The following is a 25,172-nucleotide window of genomic DNA, read 5'->3' as shown; positions in this document are numbered from 1 at the left end:
TCTGTTGAAATTAGGATTTATTTCCCCATGGTCAGCATAAACTGGAAGTAAAAAACATTGCTGACCTGTACAATATATGATGTGCAAAAAAATGTGTCTATACTCTTCTATCAACATAAGCTTGCGTGTCACAAAATTTACATTTCATTTAAAGGTGTTTATGACATGTCTGGTAAAATGGTGTCAAAGTTCATTGTAATGTCTGGTTCTTCACATACTGAGAACAGCTGAAAGGATCCGTCACCATATCAAACAAAAAAATGATTTGGAAAATCTCAGCCAGAATAACATTTCTGTACAGTAATAGAAAGTGTCAACTCAAACACTATGTATAGAAATAAAAAATAAAAAAACATTTCAGCAGGAGTCAAGTTCATGTCGCTTCTTCCAACTCAAATCTGGTGATTCTACAGTAGTGTGGGGACTCAGATCATGTTTCCCTGCAGAGAAGACTGTCCACTAATCAATTGAAAGTTGTGTGGAGTTGGAGACCCATGTAATTGACTGTGTGAATCCAGAGTGTAAAGGGAATACTGTCGTGAATGTCTGGCAGAGGTTATTTGGGTTCACAGGGTAGATACATTTTCAGCTGTGGTAGAGGAAACCATGTGATGATTGCATCAGTCTTGAGGAGCTCATGCCTGGGCAGGTAAAAGTGGGATAGTCAGTCTGGAACAGGCTGTGAGGAGTTCAGGGCTGAGCTGAAGTTAGAGGATAGGTAGGCAGACATATAGGGCATTAGTCTGGGCAGGGCTGGCTAGGGACAGCGTCAGAGCTGGGAGGTAGTGGGACCCGCTGCTCGTCCATCCTGTTGGCCTGGGATCGCAGGATGAGGCTTAAGAAGTCCTCGTCTGGGACAGTAGAACCTCTAGTGGGGAGAGGGGGTGCTGTACACCGCTGGTCATTCAGTCTAGAACCCTACACAGGCACATTGGAACAGACCAGATTTTGATCTCAAATCAACAGTGTCAGTCAAAATTTCTGAAATATAGTATTTTTCAATAAATTTGGTCCATGAGTTACAATTCATCATCTTTACAATAGGTACTAAGGTGTAAGCAAATGAGGCTTTTACTAACTTCTGAATAGTTAAGTCATTTTCAGTGAACCAGCCTACTGTTGGCTATGTCTTGATTACCTGGCACTTGACTAGCATGTCGAAGAAAACGTCATCAGCCTGAGGCTGGTCAGCACTGGTCATCAGGGGACTGATCATGGTGGGGGGGCTGAGGGAATGATTGGAGGTGCACAGACGTAGACCGGGGAAGCTGCTGCCCACGCTGCCTCTCTGCTCGTCCAGCCGACGGCCCTGGGAGGTGGCCAGCGGGTCCAGGAAATGCTCAGGCTCCAGGTTGGCCTCGCACACGGAAGTAGTTACTTGAGGTAGCAGAGGACAGGAAGGGGTGATAAAGGAAGGAGTAGTTCAACCTGAAAGCTACATCTGCTTTGCCAAAGCAATATTTTTTTTAATTATGAACTCAAAATTCAAGGAGGAAAATTAAGTACATGAGCTCCTACCACCAGTGAATAGGATAAGGAAGGCACGTACAGGAAAGGCATTGGACGATGCGTAGGTCACAAAGTGCCAACCAGGCACATTGGTAGACATGGCATGCAGAGGGGGGGGGGGCGAGACTAACTTACATTTCCTCATGGCTACGGGCGGGGTGGTACAGAGAGAGAAGGGGTCGGTGAGACTGCTCTGGTCGTCCAATAAGGAGCATCTTTGGTCTTCCATTCTGCTGCCCTGGAAACGACTTAGGAGGTCGAAGAAGCCTTCATCACCCAGAGTGTCAGAACCTCCAATCTACAGGAGAAAGGAGGCACAAAACACCCACTAAAACAACCAGAAAAGTCTCAGACAGTAATGATAGCCTTTTTATGGTTGCCATTATAAGACAAGAATGCTACAATAGACTGCACAACATGCCCAGCCTCCATGTTATCTACTGTAGTTAAACCCAAGTATGCTGTTGAACCCGTAGGAATGCATTTAAAATAATAGCAATAGACCAATTATATGATTTATCTTTATATGATTACGCTACTATGTATGCCTACCTCTATGGTTGAAGCTACCTTGGCTTCTGACTTCTGTGTGTCCGTCTCTGGGGCTGTGGGTTTGTTGCTGGCGTCCTGGAGAACTCCGTCTCTGGTAGGAGAGCTGTGCTTCTTGTGTTTCTTCCCTCTGAGCCGGTTGATAAAGAACAGCTTGGAGGAGGCCTTGGCCATGCTGGATTTAGGATTAGGAGGCCTGAACACGCCTTCGTCCCAGTTCTGTTGTAAGGGCAGTAAATGAAGACAAGAGTACCGGTACATGAAAAGAAACATGGAGGATAGGGGATTGATAGGTGGTGTGTGTAGGCAGTTTAGTTTAGACGTCACCATCGCTATGTAACAAATCAATAAAAATGAAATTTACATACACTACCGTTCAAGGTTTGGGGTCACTAAGACGTTTCCTTGTTTTTGAAAGAAAAGCAATTTTTTATCCATTAAAATAACATCAAATTGATCAGAAATACAGTGTAGACATTGCTAACGTTGTAAAGGACTATTGTAGCTGGAAACGGCTGAATCTTTATGGAATATCTACATAGGCATACAGAGGCCCATTATCAGCTACCATCACTCCTGTGTTCCAATGGCACGTTGTGTTAGCTAATCCAAGTTTATAATTTTAAAAGGCTAATTGATCATTAGAAAATCATTTTGCAATTATGTTAGCACAGCTGAAAACTGTTGTGCTCATTAAAGACTCAATAAAACTGGCCTTCTTTAGACTAGTTGAGTATCTGGAGCACCCGCATTTGTGGGTTCGATTACAGGCTCAAAATGGCCAGAAACATAGACCTGTCTTCTGAAACTCGTCAGTCTATTCTTGTTCTGAGAAATGAAGGCTATTCCATGCGAGAAATTGCCATGAAAATGAAGATCTGGTACAACGCTGTGTACTACTCCCTTCACAGAACAGCGCAAACTGGCGCTAACCAGAATAGAAAGTGGAGTGGGAGGCCCCGGTGCACAACTGAGCAAGAGGACAAGTACATTAGAGTGTCTAGTTTGAGAAACAGACGCCTCACAAGTCCTCAACTGGCAGCTTCGTTAAATAGTACCCACAAAACACCAGTCTCAACATCAACAGTGAAGAGGTGATTTCGGGATGCAGGTCTTCTAGGCAGAGTTCCTCTGTCCAGTGTCTGTTCTTTTGCCCATCTTAATCTTTTTTTATTGGCCAGTCTGAGATATGGCTTTTTCTTTGCAAAAAGGACATTTCTAAGTGACCCCAAACTTCTGAACGGTAGTGTAAATCAATACAATAGTAACATGACGGATAGGGGGTATTCCTGCTCATAAGCATATGTCAATGTCTTAATATGCATGTGTACTGTACATCTTTTTGTACCTACCTCCAAAGTTTTTTCAGGACTCAGTCCTACCACCTCCAAGTTCTCCATACTGTTCCTCCTTCCTTCTGACTTAACGCCTGAAACGAACACATCAGAAGTCGGTGTGTGTGCCATATGTATCCATTTGCATGTGTCACTTTGCCAGGCTTGCACCTGGACTGACTTCGAACTGCAGATTTGTGTAAGGTTCAGAATAATGAGTTCAAATGGAATAATGGTTATTTATAATAATAACGCCATTTAGCAGATGCTTTTATTCAAAGCAACTTACAGTACACCTGTGTGCATACATTTTCACATGGGTGGCCCCAGCGGGAATCAAACCCACGATCGATGTTGCAAGCGTCATGCTTTACCAAACTGACCCACACAGGACCATATTTATTTACACTAAAATCAATATATATAGTACATCATAATAATGATAATAATAATAATAATACTGTAGCATTGTTACTGGTAGGACGGTAAGGACTTGTACCTGGTAAGGTATTCTGCTTCCTGAGGTTCTCAGTCAGAACAGAGCTGTTGCTGTTAAAGTTGGAGCTGCTGTTGGTGTTGAGGCTTGAGCTTGGGTTCTGACCCAGAACCAGCAATAACTTCAGGTCTGACAAGTTCATCCTGGCTGTTGCCTCGCTATTTTTGTCTCCAGTCTGGACCAAATACAGGATGAGAAGTGTATTAGAAAAGAAAACAAAAAACTGAGAACTGCATAAGAACACAACTCGAACACAGCTGGGGAATAATCTGGCCATATAGAGAGTCGAGGTGTTGTTGTCCTCACCGCTCCCCTTGGTACCGGAAGAGATTGCCTCATTCGTTTTATTCATACGGAATTCCTAGAGTTGTGACTTATCGGTTAATTCCATGTAGCAAGATCTGACTAGATGACAGGTAATGATAACATGCATTAGATAGGGAGGTGGAGTAAACATTGACCAGGCAGTACACCTCTATGGATATCTCCAGATGTTTCTCAGCAAAGTGAATGGCATCCTGATGATTCCCCAGGGCCGTGTGAGCATTTCCTAAACTCCAACACGCTCTTCCCTCCCCGACTCTGAACAAACACAGAAGGACAGACAGAAGGGAGATTGAGTAATTGCCAACTCAGAAAGTACACTTCCCTACTATGAACACTTTGCATAAGCCTTTTGAACAATGTATGTCTTAGGCAAAGAAGAACATTGGTCTCTAGAGCCATCAGAAGATAATTAAAGACGGTCATGATCATACACGATCGACAACCATGAGCAACCAAGTATTGTAAATGTGTGTACCTGTCCTTGAGCTCCCGTGCGATGATGAGGTGTTTGATGTGGTAGTCGATGGCTCTCTCGTAGTCGTGCAGCAGTGTGTAGGTGTTCCCCAGGCTGTAACAGGCCTGAGCCTCCACAGCCTTGTCCTTCAGCAGCCTGGCCAGCTGCAGAGTCCTCCTGGGGGGCAGAGGTCAAGGGATGATAAGGAAGAGGTCACCAGAAACTAATCTTGCTTGCCCCCAACTGTGGGGCTTTGGTAAGAGATTTCCAGAAACATTTTCACTTATAATTCCTCCCCACACTTTCCCCCCTTTTTTGTTTTTATTCTTTCACACATCCAAACATACATGTACTTGCTTGGCAGTAGTGTCTGAGACATCCCTGGGCCTTTGATGGTCAATTGGTGTAAGGAAGTAAGTCCACTCACTTGTAATGTTCAGCTGCCACTCCAAACTGGCCCAGGAAGATGTAGGCGTTCCCTAGGTTACAGTAGGCCCTCCTCTCAGCCGCCCTGTCCCCAAACTCCTTAGCGATGAGGAGACGCTTCAAAACAAATCATGGAAGAATTTGAGTGGTCAGAGTGATATGTTCTCTTTTCTACTAAATAAAGTAACGAGAACATATATCATCATACAACAATATTCACACATGCATCATATATATATATAAATATTAACCCTGATAGTCATGTACTAAGACTTGTGATGCCACTAATTTAGGGTATGTACCTGTTCATGGGCCCCCACAGTTTTCTGGAAGTTTCCGAGCAGATAGTATGCGTTACCTAGGTTACCATAGGTTCGTCCCTGTGCTGCCCGATCCTCCAAGTCCTTCACAATGGACAGGTTTAATCTATACAATAAACAGACAAAAAAAGTATTAAAAAAAGTTAACATTCACCAAAAGTTATTTATTCGTACACTGTCATTTACTATGTAATTTATCAGCTGACGCCATCATATAAAGTATTAAAAAAGGTCACAGACATTCAAAAGTCATACTTATTCACCATTACGCTCTCTTTTACATCATATGCAGACTCCATTATAGAAACCCACTGATTAACTCACTCGTAATACTCTGTGGCTTTGACTAGTGCAAACTTGGCCTCCTCTGAGATTTCTCCTGGCTCCGCTCCAGTCCAGCAGATACTCTTCCCCTTGGAGTAGTAAACGTTGCCAAAATTATACAGCGCTCTGGCCTGCCCAACCTAGACACACAGAGAGGAACAGACCAACACAACCAACATTGTAAATACTTGCCCAGCACACAAAGAGGGTTGGGCGTCAAGCTAGTCTAGACATCAACACATACAGTTGAAGTCAGACGTTTACATACACTAAGGTTGGAGTCATTAAAACTTGTTTTTTAACCACTCCACAAATTTCTTGTTAACTATAGTTTTGGCAAGTCGGTTAGGACATCTACTTTGTGCATGACACAAGTAATTTTTCCAACAATTGTTTACATTTCACTGTATCACAAATCCAGTGGGTCAAAAGTTCACAAATTGGAAAATTCCAGAAAATGATGTCATGGCTTTAGAAGCTTCTGATAGGCTAATTGACATAATTTGAGTCAATTGGAGGTGTACCTGTGGATGTATTTCAAGGCCTACCTTCAAACTCCGCACCTCTTTGCTTGACATCATAGGAAAATCAAAAGAAATCAGCCAAGACCTCAGAAAAAAGTCTATTTCATCCTTGGGAGCAATTTCCAAACGCCTGAAGGTACCACGTTCATCTGTACAAACAATAGTACGCAAGTATGAACACCATGGGACCACCTAGCCGTCATACCGCTCAGGAAGGTTCTGTACCCTAGAGATGAACGCGCTTTGGTGCGAAAAGTGCAAATCAATCCCAGTACAACAGCAAAGGACCTTGTGAAGATACTGGAGGAAACGGGTACAAAAGTATCTATATCCACAGTAAAACAAGTCCTATATCGACATAACCTGAAAGGCCACTCAGCAAGAAGCCACTGCTCCAAAACCACCATAAAAAAGACAGACTGCGGATTGCAACTGCATATAAGAACAAAGATCGTACTTTTTGGAGAAATGTCCTCTGGTCCGATGAAACAAAAACATAACTGTTTGACCATAATGACCATCGTTATGCTTGGAGGAAAAAGGGGGAGGCTTGCAAGCCGAAGAACACCATCCCAACCGTGAAGCACAGGGGTGGAAGCATCATGTTGTGGGGGTGCTTTGCTGCAGGAGGGATTGGTGCACTTCACAAAATAGATGGCAACATGAACATTATGTGGATATATTGAAGCAATATCTCAAGACATCAGTCAGGAAGTTAAAGCTTGGTCGCAAATGGGTCTTCCAAATGGACAATGACCCCAAGCATACTTTCAAAGTTGTGGCAAAATGGCTTAAGGACTTTCTAAGTATTGGAGTGGCCATCATAAAGCCCTGACCTCAATCCTATAGAAAATTTGTGGGCAGAACTGAAAAAGCCTACAAACCTGACTCAGTTACACCAGCTTTGTCAGGAGGAAGCTTGTGGGAAGCTTGTGGAAGGCTACCCAAAACGTTTGACCCAAGTTAAACAATTTAAAGGCAATGCTACCAAATACTAATTGAGTGTATGTAAACTTCTGACCCACTGGGAATGTGATGAAAGAAATAAAAGCTGAAGTGAATCATTCTCTCTACTATTATTCTGACATTTCACATTCTTAAAATAAAGTGGTGATCCTAACTGACCTAAGACAGGGAATTTTTACTCGGATTAAAAGTCAGGAATTGTGAAAAACTGAGTTTACATGTATTTGGCTAAGGTGTATGTAAACTTCGACTTCAATTGTAATTATTAATCACTTATTCTAGCCGTCACCACAGACCCGGGAGCCGTCACCACAGACCCGGGTTCGATTCCAGGCTGTATCACAACCGGCCGTGATCAGGAGTCCCATAGGGCGGCGCACAATTGGCCCAGTGTCATCCGGGTAACCGGAGAGTTTGGCTGGGGAGGCTTTACTTGGCTTATCACGTTCTAGCGACTCCTTGTGGCAGGCCGGGCGCCTGCAGGCTGATCGTTCAGTTGAACGGTGTTTCCTCCGACACATTGGTGCAGCTGGCTTCCGGGTTAAGTGGACGGTTGATAAATAGCGCGGTTTGGCGGGTCATGTTTTGGAGGACGCATGACTCGACCTTAGCCTCCTGAGCCCGGTGGGGAGTCGCAGCGATGAGACGAGATCAATATTGGGGAGAAAAACAGGGTAAGAGAGATAAAAAACAAAAAAATGTATTGTTAAATCTCATGGCTCCTAAGGAGGGAGGCAAAAGTTTGGTTTCAGTAACTGATAAGGTAGGACAGCCATGGATTAGGGAGGAGTGAGGATTTCGGCGTCAGGTGAAGTGACAAGGAACAGTCCTGTTACACACATATACTTACATGCACATGAAGGTTCTACCAGGAGGCGGGGCCATGACTACACCAGCGAGAGGAACCAATTAAGTTCCTGACTAGCAACAGAGATGTATTGGCTGTCTAGATGTGGAAGGAGTTGACACCCCACCTAGTAGGAGTGTATAAATATATGTGCTTGTGTAAACAGGTATTTGTCTTAGCAGCTGTTTGACCTAGTGGGTGAATAAACTTAGTTTGAGCTTTTCTTAGTCATCCGTTTGAGTTTTTACTCTGTTTAGAACCTAACACTTGTGATTAAATTAGTACGTTTGAATGTCTCACCTTATCATACATCCCTCTGGTAATGTCATAGTGTCTTTGGCAACAGACCACTGCTTCATCAAACCGTCCCAGAACCTTCAGGGTGTTTCCAAGGTTGCCACTGGCTTTTGCTTCTCCAAGTTCATCCCCAATGGTTCTGGAGAGAAATCACATCCAAACACAGAATGAGAAACGTCAATGTTATACTGTACCATGACAGACATTCTTGACCCAGAAAAGAGAAATTAGAATTTGTTCCACAAATCAGCATTTGTCTCCCTAAGGCTCCCATTTGAGGTGATAAATGTTTCATCCCCATGGGATACTGTGACCTGGGTGCTTTGCTTACTTTCTGCCAAAACCAACAAACTGATCACTTGGTCACTTTGCCAGTCCCCCAGCTCTCATTTCTCTAGACCTTCACAGTTCACATGGTCCCGTGTGGCTCAGTTCGTAGAGAATGGCACTTGCAATGCCAGGGTTGTGGATTTGGTAGTGTGCTCCTGGTCAGAGAGGTCATGGCGGTAGTGTGCACCTGGTCAGAGAGGTCATGGCGGTAGTGTGCTCCTGGTCAGAGAGGTCATGGCGGTAGTGTGCTCCTGGTCAGAGAGGTCATGGCGGTAGTGTGCTCCTGGTCAGAGGTCATGGTGGTAGTGTGCTCCCAAGTAGCCTCTGTAGAGTCCAACAACTCCATCTTAACTCCTCCTCCACATTTACTGGATTGGTTGAACAGTGTAGAAGAGAACCTCCCAACAGTTTTTCCCCCCCTTCTCGTCAAGACCAGAATGTATGGTATTTAGTTTCACGTGTTTATTTTACGCCTGCTACATTAGGTTAGGTCAGAGTGAGGTTGTAGCGGTGTTCTGATGTCATGGCGGTGCTGTGTACCTGGTCAGTGTGAGGTCGTGCAAAGTGTGTGTACCTGGTGAGGGTGAGGTCATGGCAGTGGTATTCCAGAGCCTTGCTGTACTCCTGCAGGTGAAAGTAGGCGTTGCCCAGCTGGCTGTAGATGGCGCTGAGGATCTGGAGGTCGTCTGTGCCCACCTGGATGGCCGACTCGAAGAAGGAGACCCCAGCGTGGTAATCCCCCACCTTACACTGCCGCTCTCCCTTCAGGGCCAGGTCCAGACATGACATCTCCATCCTAGAAGGAGAAAAAAAATGTATAGCCCAATTTTTGTGTGTGTGCGTACTTGTGTGATAAAACAGTCTAGGAACAGAAACTCAATTAGGAGGAAAGTTGAGGTGTACTTTCATCGGTTCTGAATTTTAGATTGTTCAGCTGTGGAAATGATATATTCAAAAGGATAAGGCAAACCACTTCTGTATTTTAAAGGTTTAATAAAACAGGGTGCAGAACAAAGGGGGAAAACAGAAAATGTATGCAACAGAGTCAGTCACGTTCTCCCCTAAAAACTCTCATTATATGAACATCCTTATGCGTTCATTCTCCCAGTGCCAGGCCCAGACCATAACATAAGTCTAGTCTATAATCCATCTGGTTCAAAGTAGACCATATATTACACATAGAATTATCTATTAAGACCACTATAGCAGATGTAACAGCTAGAGACCCTTAACCTCAGAAGACGCCAAGTTCTGCCTATAGGCACGTGAAATTTAACCGTACCCAACACATCTTTATGAAAGGAATTTTTATTGCACCTGGACATTGTGCGGCAGACAGGGTAAAACAATATTAACACTAGAACCGCATGGCCTTTCAGCATATAAGTACCCACTAGAAAACATTGCCTGGGCGTCCCCTTTAGCATACAATGCATTCGGAAAGTATTCAGAGCGCTTGACTTTCTCCACAGCCTTATTCTAAAATAGATCTCCCCCTCAATCTACACAAAATTCCCCATAATGACAAAGCAAAAAACAATAACATTACATTTACATAAGTATTCAGACCCTTTAATCAGTACTTGGCTGAAGCACCTTTGGCAGCGATTACAGCCTCGAGTCTCCTTGGGTATGATGCTACAAGCTTGGCACAACTGTATTTGAGGAGTTTCTCCCATTCCTCTATGCAGATCCTCTCAAGCTCTGTCAGGTTGGATGGGGAGAGTAGCTGCACAGCTATTTTCAGGTCTCTCCAGAGATGTTTGATCGGGTTCAAGTCCGGGCTCTGGCTGGGCCACTCAAGGAAATTCAGAGACTTGTCCCAAAGCCACTCCTGCGTTGTCTTGGCTGTGTCCTTAAGGTGGTTGTCCTGTTGGAAGGTGAACATTCACCCCAGTCTGAGGTCCTGAGCACTCTGGAGCAGATTTTCATCAAGGATCTCTGTACTTTGCTCCGTTCATCTTTGCCTTGATTCTGACAAGTCTCCCAGTCCCTGCYSCTGAAAAACATCTCCACAGCATGATGCCGCCACCACCATAATTCACAGTCGGGATGGTGCCAGGTTTCCTCCAGAAGTGACACTTGGCATTCAGGCCAGAGTTCAATCTTGGTATCATCAGACCATGGTCAGAGTCTTTAGGTGCATTTTGGCAAACTCCAAGAGGGCTGTCGTGCCTTTTACTGAGGAGTGGATTCCGTCTGGCCACTCTACCATAAAGGCCTGATTGGTGGAGTGCTGCAGAGATGGGATAACTTTCCAGAAGGACAACCATCTCCACAGAGGAACTCAGGAGCTCTATCAGAGTGATCATCAGGTTCTTGGCCAAGGCCCTTCGCACCTGATTTTTCAGTTTGGCCAGCTCTAGGAAGTCTTGGTGGTTCCAAACTTCTTAGATTTAAGAATGATTGCGGCCATTGTGTTCTTGGAGTCCTTCAATGCTGCAGAAATTGTTAAGTACCCTTCCCCAGATCTGTGCCTCGACACAATCCTGTCTCGGAGCTCTCCGGACAATTCCTTCGACCTCACGGCTTGGTTTTTACTCTGACAACTGTGGGAGCTTATTTAGACAGGTGTGTGCATCTCCAAATCATGATCAATCAATTGAATTTACCACAGGTGGACTCCAATCAATTTGTAGAAACATGAAGGATGATCAATGGAACCTGGATGCACCGGAGCTCAATCTCAAGTCTCACAGCAAAGGATCTGAATACTTATTTACATAAGGTATCATTATATAAAAAAAATATTAATTAGCAAAAAAACAGTTTTCGCTTTGTCATTATGGGGTATTGTGTGTAGATTGATGAGGGGGAAAAAACTGTTGAATACATTTTAGAATAAGGCTGTAACATAAAAAAGTCAAGGGGTTTGAATACTTTCTAACCAAACTTAAATTTGTCACATGCGCCGAATACAACAAGTGTAGACCTTAACGTGAAATGCTTACTTACAAGCCCTTAACCAACAGTGCAGTTCAAGAAGAGTTAAGAAAATATTTACCAAATAAACTACAAAATAATAAAAAGTAACACAAATTAACAAATACACTGTATTTGACAAAGTGTAATCGAAACTGCAGAATATGCTCATCAGATTGTCAATTGAATCTTGTCTACAGGCTAACTCATCATGTACAAAATCAGTTGCAGGCCGACTGGCATCGTTTGTTTTCCGCTCATCAAGCTGGATAGAGTCAAGGATATGGTTTGCGTCATTCTAAAGGCCTAATGCAACACAAAGCATGTTCCTGTTTCCCTTACAATAAATTAGATTAGTAATAGAGTTACAGTAAATAAAATAGTCCTGTAACAGCTAAAACATAAAAGAGAAATGGTATCAACCCTCAAGGCGCGCTGTCAAATTAACATGAGCGCCAAAGCTGATAAACAGGCATAAACTCCTCATTACACTAATGTTGTTCTAAATTAAATCAACATCTTCAACCTCCTCATTCAGCCTACTTTAAATGTGATGTTTAGCAACTTGCACAATTATAACCTATTCCATCCATTTGTCATTCAGTCAGTGGGCTGGCATCAATTGTTTCCCTGGATAGAGTCAATGATATGTTTTGCATTATTCTAAAGGCCTACTGCAACACATTAGCATGTTATCATTTCCCCTACAATACATTCGATTAGTAATAGATTTATAGTAAATAAGTCTAATAACAGCTTATTTTTACAAAGTAAAAAAAAAAAGAGAATGTTATCAACCCCAAAGGCGTGGTCAAATTATTTGGTGCTGATAAAGGCTTAACACAAACTCAACGTTACACTATTGTTGTTCGAAATGAAAATCAACCTCATTCAGTTAGGCCTAATTTAAATTCAACCGTCAAGTAAGGTGCACAATTATCACCCCTTCGTCCATTTGTGATTCATTCAGGAGAGAGGAGAGAGCGACGCATTAGCGTGTGGCTGGGTACCAACGTCCTGCAGCACATTGTCTTGGCGGATTATGTTAGGACTAGGTGTGGGGGAAAAAAGGTAAAAAAGACCAAATACTTTTCTGTTATTGATTTAAAAATTCGAACAAATGAGTAGGGTAAAATACAAACACTTAGGAGAAGTCAGGGAAGGAGCAGGACATAGCTACAAAATCAAACATCAGTGGCTGTTGGCCTATGGCGGTTTTAGTGTTAAAAGCCGACAACAACCACCACCACCAGAACAAACACACACATAAGATCGTAAATAGCAAACATATCAGTTACGGTCAGACTGCGGTCCCAATCAGAGCATACCAGACCTAGCCTGGTCCCAGATCTGTTTGTGCTCATGATAATTGCTGTCATTTTCAAGCCAAACATGGCATGACAATAGTTTGCACGATAGCACAGACTGACACTCAGGATACACCAGACCAATGACATGGACTGCTGAAATTCATTTGTCATGTTGGTATACAGAACCAAACATCATTCCACGAAGACAGTTCGGCTCCACAGCACACCCATCCGTGTATGTGGTTAGGATCTGCATCTATACTGTAGAACTTCACAGTCCACACCCTGCCACCACCAGCTTAAAAACAGCTGTGGTTGGTTACTCCTCAAGGAAGTTGTGTTGCTTTCTTAAAAAGTACAGCTTCAGGCGTTCTCTGATGCCACCATAGACAGAGGCAGCAAAACAACAGGCATTTTTAAATGGTCTCTGCAGACGAGTAGTGTCGGTCACCAGACTCTTCCTGGGTTAGCCTGAGGACGAGGTTACAGTACCTACCAGGAGAGTATACCGCTGAGGGAGTGTAAACTATAGGATTCTTATTACATCACAATTAACCTACAACATGGCTTTGTCCAAGCATGACTCCCCACCTCCATACGGCACAGCATATAACACATGCTTGTATTCACACGGCCTGAAGTGGCAAAAACAATTGTCAACTCAATCCAACACCTGCAATACAGTTATCTCCTGCTCTCCTTGCTACCAATCAAGCATTTAAGCATCCGATTCAAACTTCAATGAACATTAGCTGATAGGAATATAGTACATCGATGAACAACAACAAGCAATGTCCAAGACAAATCATTACTGTGATTAGAGTTTGATTAGAATATAATGCCCGACACCCATGCAAAGCTAATCTGTCTTTGGGCCTGACGTATGGGCCAGTCAAGAGCAGTCATCCAGAGACTTCAGTGCTGCACCTATAGCTAACATACAGTACCTGCTGCCTCTCTTCATCCTAACCCACTCCCGGACCCTTGATAGGACAGACATCTCAAGCTTCTTGATCACTCTGTCACTGGCTATGATCGAGACAGGCTCCTTCAGGGAGAGACAACTCAGTTGCTGTCCTTTGGCGTGCATACACATACCAACGGCGGTGAACCGTTAGCTAGCCCAGACCCCGCAAAAAAAAAATATATATCCCCAGGGAGACTCCAACGCCGACACAGTCTCTAAAACCGTCTTTCTGACCTGCCGTAACAGCACAACTTCAGGCTATAACTGCCTTCTGTCCTGGACTCCTGACCCCTCCCAGCTGGACGTACAGAGCGTCAAATATTCTGTTGCCAGTCTAGTCAGGGCTGCAGTCGAGGTAAAAGTAGGTTTCACATACATGAATGGGTTCAGGGTTTGTGGTGGTGATTACAGTAAGCAGGGCTTAGCCGACGGCAGCATATCGTCTCCTCCCTCTTGGCCACCTGCTGGTAGGTGTCACATCTCATTAGCCAGCAAGTTCAGAGGTAATTACAGGGGATAGCTAAGTGGCTCCGGGATTGGCTAATGCCTTTTGTTACAAAATACCTGTGAACTCTGGCTGAGGCTGGGCATACTCACTACTTATGGCTTGCAGACAACTCAACCAATGTGGATCTAGTGTGTGTGTGTGTGTGTGTGCTGATTGTTCAGCGTTCCTGCAAATTTATTTTGTTAATATAATTTGATCTTTGAGAAATTAAGCTAATTGATTGCACCCAAATTGACCATGGTGATGGGTTCTGTTCCAGGTGCATCTGCCCACCTGGCAGTTTCTTCACATGGAATCTTTGCTGCTGCTTTGGCGCTCATATGTCTCACGTAGCCCTGTGTGTCAGACTCATGAACACCTGTGCGTTGATAGCAGCCAAGTCAAGCATGTTGTAGAACACAGGAACAGGCCAGCAGCAAGTTCCTCCATTCACCAAGTACAGCCATGCCATCTGATGCGAAACATTACCCAACACTCACTCACCTGCTGCCTCACCTGCATTCTTTCCCAGATATGGAAAGCCGTTCAGCATGAATCAGAAATGTCATCATCCATAGATCTTGTAGCAACACTAACGCAGCATGTGCATCCATTTGTCTTGGTCTTGCCATTGTAAATGACGCATACTTTCACTGTGTAACATACTCCATTAAGGTCTAGAGGACAATTCCACCCCAAAACTATCTTTTGGTATTTGTTTCATTACTCCATTGTTGTCATAGCTCCCAAATGTTTTGCTTGTCAGCAATCGAGTTAAGATATTTTACTTTCAAAATAGGGAAATCATCCCCGTTTGATGCATTTTGTATCATATGACGCAAAACCGCATCAGATGTTGCAAAATATTTCTCGCTGAGAAATTCTGCACCAAACATCTTGGATGTAAAATTCCCCGACTAGGATCTCCTCGGAAAAAAACATCAAAATGAATGACAGATTTCTTAAATCTGACTATTTTGAGGGAGTGTATACTGGCTATGGCGTCTCAATTGACAAAATGGTACTACTGCCGCTTTTTTCGTTTTTCAAGCAAAGGTTTTTTTTTTAAACATTTATTTATATCACCCTTGTTCTCCCCATTTCGTGAGTCCCGTACGGACTCGGGAAAGGTCGAGAGCCAGGCGTCCTCCGAAACACGACCCTGCCAAGCCGCACTGCTTCTTGACAAACTGCGCACTTAACCCAGAAGCCAGCCGCACCAATGTGTCAGAGGAAACACCGTACAACTGGCGACTGCGTCCGCATGCATGCACCCGGCCCGCCAGAGTCGCTAGAGCGCGATGGGACAAGGACATCCCGGCCAGCCAAACCCTCCCCTAGCCTGGAGGATGCTGGGCCAATTATGCGCCGCCTCATGAGTCTCCCGGTTTCGGCCGGCTGCGACACAGCCCGGGATCAAACCCGGGTCCGTAGTGATGCCTTAGACCGCTGCGCCACTCAGGAGGCCCTCAAAAAGGTATTTTAAGGGAGTATGCAAGCACAATCATTCAGGTCACCTACTAGGCGAACTGAAGCATGCTGACACCTTAATAAAACCGCTGGTATTTGGTGGACTGATATAGGGTACACCATTTTGAGATTATAATTAGAATAGATGAATGCAATAGAATGACCTGCCCTGTTCTTCATTAAAAAATTGGTGATTACATAATTACGCATCGTTCACTTCCCCTCGCTCATCAACACCCATTCTCCCCCATCATACTATACTTAATTTATTTTATCTATTGTTATATCTGTGAAATTAGTTTTGGTTCAGTTTCGAGGCAATTATGGGGTTAATTATCAACTGGGCACGGCACCTTCAACTCTCAGAAAAAGGAGTGGAGCAGGCCCTAATGTCAGGAGGAGGAGCAATGGGAAAACCATTCAAAAAAATTATATGTCCAAACTGGTTATAACCATTACATTTTTGTCATATTAAGATTCTAACAACGACAGTGTGTTAAGGATGCGCGATATATCGGAATAGGCCGATTAGCTAAAAATATTAAAATCGGCCCGATGTCTAGTTTAATGCTGATGTGCAAAACTGATGTCAAAGCTGACATGCATACCTACATAACGTAGGTACGTGACGTAATGACACCACGTAAAATGTAGCGCTACACAGCATTCCTAACCTAGCCCACAATGTATGCTGTGTGGATCGAGCAGTCAACAAGTCGAGCAGTCATTTGAAAGACTAAAACAATTTCAGTGAGACAACTCAAAAGGCGAAATCCATTAACACCAAGATAATGGAAATCATTGCCCTTGACAATCAACTGTTCTCTGTTGTGGGTGATGTTGGCTCTTCGCCTACTGGTCGATCACCGGTACACACTACCAAGTGCGCTATTTTTCAAATGTTGCCCTACCGGAGTTACACAGTAATAGCGTTACTGCCATTAGCTTCACAACTGACATTTGTACCAGCGATATCAGCCCCATGAGCATTGCTGAGTCTGACAGTCCAAAATCCTCGACGACCCACTGCACTGAAGTCGTATGTCATGCTCATGAATGTGCTAGCTGTATAGCCCCTGCAGCCATTTCAATGGCATGTGAGAACATGTTTTAAACATGAACACACCAGCCAGCTCCATTCAAACAACTGACTCGAGAAATAAACTCATCAACTGCGCCTGCAGCAGACGTGATACCCTCTGACATGGCATTGAAGCACCTGCTCAATAGAACTGCCGACACAGGCTGTGAACAAGCGATTCAGTGGCATTCTCTTTATTGTGTCCCCACCATGCTCGATGCTATGTACAAGGACCGCTGCTTCGATGCAGACAAGAAACAGGGTTTACGTGAATTGTTACATAGACAGCTGGACAAGATGGAAACCGAGGAAGATGCGCCACGGACAGACAGAGCTGAAACTTCACTGCTTGACATGCATGATGATGAAATCCTGGTTGAGAAGGAAGTGACTGAACAAATGACCAACGAAACAGCACAGCTGTTGGGACACAGATGTGATACAGCCTGGATTCGAACCAGGGACTGTAGTGACGCCGCTGCATCCGTGTGTGTGTTAACTAACTGCAATAGAATGCTTTAAAAAATATTAGTTATCGGTATCGTTTTTTTAAAGGGAAATTATTGGGTATTGGCCAAAAATGTCATATCGGTGCATCACTAGTGTGTTATATAGACCTTTTTAAGAAAAGTCAAGGATGAGGGGGGCATGACTTTAAAAATGGCAGATTTATTAAACATCTAGGGGCGGTTCCACAGAGTTTAATTAAAATCAGGACTAGGCTAATTCTACTTAAATTCATCCAGATGAAAACAAATTTCTTTCGGAGAATGGTTAACTTTAGATTAATTAGTTCTAGACTAGGCAGTCCAAGATTAAGGTAAATAAGGACTAACCAGTTAATCTTTGTGAAGCCTGATTAGAATAACGATGTGCACTTGGTGCTAACCTGAGGATGCTTAAAAAAAAAAGGGATGGGACACTAATACAGAAAGAAGCATTGTGTCGAATTGGAGAAAGTTACCTAATGTAACAAACAATATCATACATAATTACTAATATAATTGATATATTGTTTAGTCTAAAGGTCCTGTGGAAAAACAAAAATCAACTTAATAAAGACAAATGCTGTTGCTCGTAGGGAGCGTTTCAAGACCAGAGAAAGATGAGCTGGGGGACTTGTTGACCGGGATCATTGATAGCTAGCAACCCCTGGAAGGTATCCCTGATGAGGACCAGTTGGACAGTTCAGATGGGGGACCGTTCCAATCCTCATTTGGTAGGAAACATTCATTCAACATGTGCTATCCCCGGACTGCAGGGAATATTATGTAATGAACTCAACTCTTAAATAAATCATGTTCTCTAATGCAGCAATGTAATCATCACTTGTCTTAACAAAATGAAGGTCAACCCACTACATCTGCATCAGCCAGTAGGGGAGATTGTTTCACTAACCTGGGCCAGAGGACAAAGAGGCTGAGCATGCATGAAACTGGCCATGGAATTTCATGAGCGCAAACGAATGTATTTAAAAAAAGAGCATGATATGAAGATGCAAATCCTTCATGTTGAGTGAAGTATGAAGTATGTATGAAGGACAAGGAGAGAAACATGAAGCAGCAGCAGTAGGTAACATTGTTCTTCTCGAACCAGCACCAGTTAGGAGTCCCGATATTTCCATATGTGAATCCATGGCTATTGTTTTCTTCAATCACTTGAGCTACACTAAATGAAAGTATGTGGACACCTGCTCGTCAAACATCTCATTCCAAAATCATGGGCATTAATATGGAGTCAGTCCCCCATTTGCTCCCCGCTTTGTCCCCCCCTTCTGGGAAGGCTTTTCACTAGATGATGGACCATTGTTGAGCTTCCATTCAGCCACAAGAGCATTAGTGGGACTGATGTTGGGCGATTAGGCCTGGCTCGCAGTCGGCGTTCCAATTCATCCCAAAGGTGTTCGATGGGTTTGAGGTCAGGGCTCTGTGCAGGCCAGTCATGTTCTTCAACACTGATCTCGACAAACCATTTCTGTATGGACCTCGCTTTGTGCATGGGGGCAATGTCATGCTGAAACAGGTAACGGTCTTCCCAAAACTGTTGTAACAAAGTTGGAAGCACATAATCGTCTAGAATGCCATTGTATGCTGTAGTGTTAAGCTTTCCCTTCACTGGAACTAAGGGGCCTAGCCCAATCCATGAAAAACAGCCCCAGACCATTATTCCTCGTCCATCAAACTTTACAGTTGGCACTGCATTCGGGCAGGTGGCATCCGCCAAATTCACTGCAATTAATGCAATGCAGCATCTTTTTGGTTGAAAACTCAATGTTTGAGACACTGGAAACCACTCTTCCATATACCAAACATACGCTCCACTACAACTTTGGTGCGGATATGAGCTTGGTTGTACCATTGTTGCTCAGCTCCTATTGCATGAAGATAGTGGTCTGTACATACCCACTGTCACCAAGTATGATTCCACTATGTTGTCATCCTTCAAGCTGAGCATACAAAGAGGAGTTTGGGAAAATCCTTGAGACATGACTTTCACCTTTCCAACGTGCAACAATGTTGAAGAACTGCAAATTGAGAGTGCACACTTTGTACATTTATTTAGAACCAGTTAAGTTTCCTGTACTCAGCATCTGAGGGACACTTGATGGGAATTTGACATCCATCTATACAGCCAATGACGCCATGGAAGTTCCTAGAACTCTACCTTGCAGTTGGCTTGGGCATACAGTCGGTTTACGTACACCAGACAAATCTCCTGTTTCACAATGGAAGGTTCCAGATGCCAAAAATCTCAGTGTTCAATACTTGAAGTGAAGGAGGGATGGGCCTTCCCTGAAGAGAGTCAGATGAAAGTTATGACTCAAGCAAACAAATGTTAGCTGCATTTTCTTTGTACATACAGAAACGGTCCCTGAAATTGATTTCATCAAAATCATTCAGTGGGTTGCTCCGGTCTATAACCGCCCTTCTATCTGGCATTAGTGGTGCTATTTGATCATCATCGAAACAGTCCAGGGGCCATTGGAGAGTTCTTCAATGTGCTTGACACCTTGATAAGCTAATTTCCTGACAATGGCTCATCGCTCTTCATACTGGGCGACTTCAATTTCCAGACGTCTGCCTTCAATTAATTTCTTTCCATCCCTCTCTTTCCCCTCCTTGCCTCTTTTGACCTCACCCTTTCCCAAATCCCCTCCAAATCACAAGACACGCTTGACCTCATCTTTACTAGAGGCTGTCCGCGTACTAATCTCACTCCACACACCCCCCCAGGTCTCTGATCACTACTTTGTTTTCCTTTTTGGTCTCCCTTTCCTCCAGCCACTCAGTCCCTACCCAGATGGTCATGTGCCGTCATAATCGTCGCTCTCTCTCTCCTACTACACTCTTCTTCTATCCTATAATCTCTCCCTTCTGCTAAATCGTTCTCCCGCCCGTCTCCTGATCCAGCCTCTGACGCTACTCTCCTCCCTTTCCGCATTCTATGACTCGCACAGTCCCCTTTCCTCCCAGCACGCTCGTCCCTTCCCTCCTGCTCTGTGGCTGAGTGACTCATCGCGATCTTACAGAACAGGCCTGTGGGCAGCTGAGCAAAAATGGAGGAAAATTAAACTTCCGGAGGACCTATTATCCTCTCGATCTTCTCTTCCTCTGTATCCACTGCTAAAGCTTTCCATTACTCTAAATTTCAATCTTCTGCCTACAACCCTAGGAAACTTTTTCCACCTTCTCCTCCTTCAATCCTCCACCCCCTCCTCCCTCTGAGCAGACAACTTTGTCAACCACTTTGAAAAGAAGGTTGACGACATCCGCTCCTCATTCACTCAGCCTATTGAGTGCACTGTCCCACTCACGCAGAACTACAGATGAAATCCTGCCACTAGTGAGGTCTGGCCACCCGACAACCTGCCCGCTCGACCCCATCCCCTCCTCCAAGCCATCTCTGGAGACCTTTCTCCCATTCCTCATTTCCCTCATCAATCAAATTTATTTATAAAGCCCTTTTTACATCAGCCGATGTCACGAAGTGCTGTACAGAAACTCATCCCTGACCACTGGCTGTGTCCCGTCTGAATTCAAAATGGCCCGAGTCGCTCTCCTCCTCAAGAAACAAACACGCTACACATCTTACGTCAAAAACTATAGACCTATATCCCTTCTTTCTTTACAAAACACATGAGTGTGCAGTCTCTGATCAACTCTTATCTCTTTCGGTATGATCTTGACCCTAACCAGTCAGGCTTCAAGATGGGTCACTCAACTGAGACTGCTTTTCTCTGTTTCACAGAGGCTCTCAGCACTGACACTCTCTCTCTCTCATCCTCCTAGAACTATCTCCTGCCTTCGACACCGTGAACCATCAGCTCCTCCTCTCCAGCCACTCAGGGCTGGGCGCCTCAGGCTCTCCACACTTGGATTGCATCCTACCTGGAAGACCGCTCCTACCAGGTGATGTGGAGAGGATCTGTGTCTGCGCCACATACTCTCACTACTGGTGTCTCCGAGGACTCGGTCATATCCTCCATGGTCTCGCCTATCATTGCTATGCAGATGACACTCAACTACTTTTCTCCTTCCTCCCCTTCTGACACCCAGGTGGCGAGACACATCTCTGTGTGCCTGGCAGATATCTCAGCTTGGATGTCAGCCCACCACCTCAACAAGATGGAGGTGCTCTTCCTCCAGGGGAAGGCCTGCCCGCTCAAATAACTATCCATCACAGTTGACAACTCCAGTGTCGCCCTCCCAGAGTGCAAAGAACCTTGGCGTGACCCTGGACAACACCCTGTTGTTCTCACCAGACATCAAAGCAGGTTCATGACCTACGACATCCGTAGAGTACGACCCTACCTTACACAGGAACCGGCGCAGGTCCTAATCCTGGCACTTGTCAACTCCTGTCTTGACTACTGAAACTCGCTGTTGGCTGGGCTTCCTGCTTATGCCATCAAACCCCTGCAACTTGTCCAGAATGCTGCAGCCCGGTTTTCAACATTCCCAAGTTCTCAAATGTCACCCCCCCCCCCCCCCCCCAACACACCTTTAGGCTATGCTCAAACTCTACACCTCACGTTCTGCCACATAAGGTCTCTTGGCCTTCCCACCCACACGGGAGGGCAGCTCCCACTCAGCCCAGTCCAAGCTCTTCTCTGTCCTGGCACCACAATGGTGGAACCAGCTTCCCCCTGAAGCTAGGACAGCAGAGTCCCTGACCATCTTCAGAAAGCACCTGAAACCCTACCTCTTCAAAAGAGTATCTTAAAATAATCCCCCTCCTCACCTTGACCCCCAGCTCTGACTTTGCTGATAACTAGTGTACTTACTATGCCTGTGATGTGGTTATCCCACCAAGCTATCTTAAAATGAATGCGCTAACTAAGTCGCTCTGTATAAGAGCTTCGGCTAAATGAGTAAAATGGAAATCAGGTTCAATTTAAGCCTTCACTTAGATCTAGATGAACTCATTGTTCTTCTGGAAATCAGACAAAAATCTAGACTAGGGCAACGGGACAGAACAGGACCGCAGTACTGAAGCGTGTAGCGCGTATAAAATCGCCTGCCCTCGGTTGCAGTTCCAAACTGCCTGTGGTAGCAACGTCAGCACAATAACTGTTCGTCTGGAGCTTCATTTAATGGGTTTTCATGGCCGAGAAGCTGCACACAAGCCTCAGATCACCATGCGCAATGCCATGCGTCGGCTGGAGTGGTGGAGTGATGAATCACGCTTCACCATCTGGCAGTCCGATGGACTAATTTAGGATTGGCTGATGCCAGGAGAATGTTACCTGCCTGAATGTAATGACAACTGTAATACTTGGTGGAGGAGGAATAATGGTATGCGGACGTTTTTCATGGTTCGGGCTAGGCCTCAGTTCCAGTGAAGGGCAATCGTAGCGCTACAGCATACAATGACATTCTAGACGATCCTGTTCTTCCAACTTTGTGGCAACAGTTTGGGGAAGGGCCTTTCCTGTTCCAGCATGACAATGGCCCCCTTGCACAAAGCGAGGTCCATACAGAAATGGTGTTTGCGAGATCGGTGTGGAAGAACTTGACTGGCCTACCAGTCGAACACCTTTGGGATGAATTGAAATGCAGACTGCGAGCCAGGCCTAATCGCCCAACATCACTGTCAGGCCTCACTAATGCCCTTGTGGCTGAATGGAAGCAAGTCCCCGAAGCAATGTTTCAACATCTAGTGAAAAAGCCTTCCCAGATGAGTGGAGGCAGTTATAGCAGCAAAGGGGAATTCCATATTAATGCCCATGATTTTGGAATGAGATGGTCGAAGAGCAGGTGTCCACATACTTTTGGTCATGTAGTGTATTACTGACTTGAAACAGATTAATAAAGATAGTGAGGATGAGATTCAGCGAACCTCTACACGAGTTTCAGTCACCCCTGATATGAACTTTGGAGAAAGGGTCGACTGACAGATATAATGAAGTCAAATGTCCATGATGGAGATAGTTGTGCAGCCGTAGATACTACAGCAGCAGGAACAGGGTAAGAGCTCCATTTCCTACAAGGCACTGTGGTGGCCCTCTACTTATCCTCCAGTCGGGTAAATAAGGCCAATCTGTAGAAATCCACTTGTCTGTATTTAGTGCATTAAGTCATTAAAATGGGTTGTTCCACCTCAAAAAGCACCACATTTTTGGGGGGATTGACACCCACCATCTCAGATTGTTCTGAAATTGTTTCTGTTAGAAACAGATAAGATTAGAATTCCTGCAACAGTTTGTTGAAATATAAATTGATTCCACCCAACAATCGTCCATTTTAATTTAAAGGATTTATATAATATTCAGTAAATATAGTCCCTAACATCTGATTTGTACCAAACATTTTTCTAACCAAGTTAGACATGAGGAATAGAAAGAAATGGTTAAAAGCCACCCAGGGACCCTCCATTCCCAACGCCAATCCCACCTCAACAACAAGTATATAGTATCAGCTCTATGTCTGACTCACTGTCTAAAAACAAATGTTGGCCCAAAAACAGATGTTAGGTACTATAGTTATTAAAAATTATATGAATCCTATAAATTAAAATGGCCAATTTGGGTGCAATCAATTAGCTGAATTTTTAAGAGATGAAATTATATTGACAAAATAATGTTACAGGAATGCGAATCTTAACCGTTTCTAAATACAGAAATTATTTCAGAACAATCTGAGGGTGGTGGCTGTCATGGCTTGGTGAAATGACATGGAACGACCGTAATGACTATCCTGGCCCAAGGTGCCCTCGGCTTGGTTGTATGCTACGGTGAAGCACTATGTTCACCTATTAGCTTTCACAAGGACAGGTGGCATCAAAGCACTGGTTAGGTCACACCACCGGTCTAAGTTATATTAAATTAAGGTTTCAGTCATGCACATGGCAATGACAGATTATTTGTCTGTTGAACAGGATCTTTACTCTCAGTAAAATGGGGCGGGTTATTTTTTACAAGCAAGAGAGACGTTGCTATGTAATCTACACTATACGGATATATCAGACCGGTTTGCTCCATTTCCAGGCAAACCGGTCTGCAGAATGACAGTTGGACATGTTTTGAAATGTGCTTCAGTTCAGAGACACGCTCCAAAATGGAGAGCAGAACATGCACAGTCTGCACTGTGGAGGAATGAGGAAAAACTATAAAAGACATTAGAAAGCAAAGCATTCACTTGAGGGTTCTCAGTAATGTTTAATTCTGCTATTAAATATTGACAGGAACGAAACACTGCTTTACGGCTACTTCAACTCCATATCACTGGCCTCCCACTGGGAAGTAGGTTAACTGAGACTGAAGGAGAGAATCGCCTACCTCCAGTCACCGTCACCACAGGGAACACAGATTGAACTAACCAACACATCAAATTACATTCCAAAAAGGGTGGTAACAGTTACATGCCCAAAATGAGAGGAGAGCACACATACTTTATATATGTGGCGGGATAGAAGGGCTTGCTCCTCGTCCTGAGCACTAAGCAGAGAAACACTGCTGTCCATTTGGGTGCATAACAAGTACAGAAGTCATTATGATCCAAATTAAAACCAGGCGGAGAAAAAGAGAGCTGGAGAGCATGGTGGAGGAATCACGACCAACCCATACACTGTGGGAGAAATAAAATGTAGTAGCTCAAATAAAAACTCAACCAGATGCAAACCAATTCAAAAGGAAGTCAGGCAGCCACTGCTGTGTGAGTGCCAGAGGGTAGGCGAGACAGTGAAAAAAATACACCACACAAACGTTGCACAAGGGAAAAAACAACAGCAAAG

The 25,172-nt window shown here is 44.2% G+C and overlaps 1 protein-coding gene across 2 annotated transcripts in view; it reads right to left on the bottom strand.

The window, feature by feature from the left end:
* Window positions 1-25,172, bottom strand: part of LOC111971203 (G-protein-signaling modulator 2) — a 27,280-nt gene continuing 2,108 nt past the window's right edge. Inside the window, exons 2-14 of one of the 2 annotated variants that reach the window (XM_023997997.1) lie at window positions 9,278-9,499; window positions 8,377-8,512; window positions 5,740-5,879; window positions 5,398-5,521; window positions 5,097-5,212; window positions 4,691-4,846; window positions 4,362-4,470; window positions 3,892-4,063; window positions 3,411-3,487; window positions 2,062-2,277; window positions 1,645-1,807; window positions 1,139-1,377; window positions 1-918 (exon numbers count right to left, since the gene is read on the bottom strand). In XM_023997997.1, the coding sequence (XP_023853765.1) occupies window positions 739-918; window positions 1,139-1,377; window positions 1,645-1,807; window positions 2,062-2,277; window positions 3,411-3,487; window positions 3,892-4,063; window positions 4,362-4,470; window positions 4,691-4,846; window positions 5,097-5,212; window positions 5,398-5,521; window positions 5,740-5,879; window positions 8,377-8,512; window positions 9,278-9,499 (2,050 nt within the window). In that variant the 3' untranslated portion in view covers window positions 1-738. The remainder of the gene's footprint in view (window positions 919-1,138; window positions 1,378-1,644; window positions 1,808-2,061; window positions 2,278-3,410; window positions 3,488-3,891; window positions 4,064-4,361; window positions 4,471-4,690; window positions 4,847-5,096; window positions 5,213-5,397; window positions 5,522-5,739; window positions 5,880-8,376; window positions 8,513-9,277; window positions 9,500-25,172) is intronic. The other variant, XM_023997998.1, reaches the window with a different exon arrangement.

Source organism: Salvelinus sp. IW2-2015, linkage group LG13 (genome assembly GCF_002910315.2).
Source record: "Salvelinus sp. IW2-2015 linkage group LG13, ASM291031v2, whole genome shotgun sequence".
NCBI lineage: Eukaryota > Metazoa > Chordata > Actinopteri > Salmoniformes > Salmonidae > Salvelinus > Salvelinus sp. IW2-2015.
This window is presented reverse-complemented; position numbering and strand designations above follow the sequence as displayed.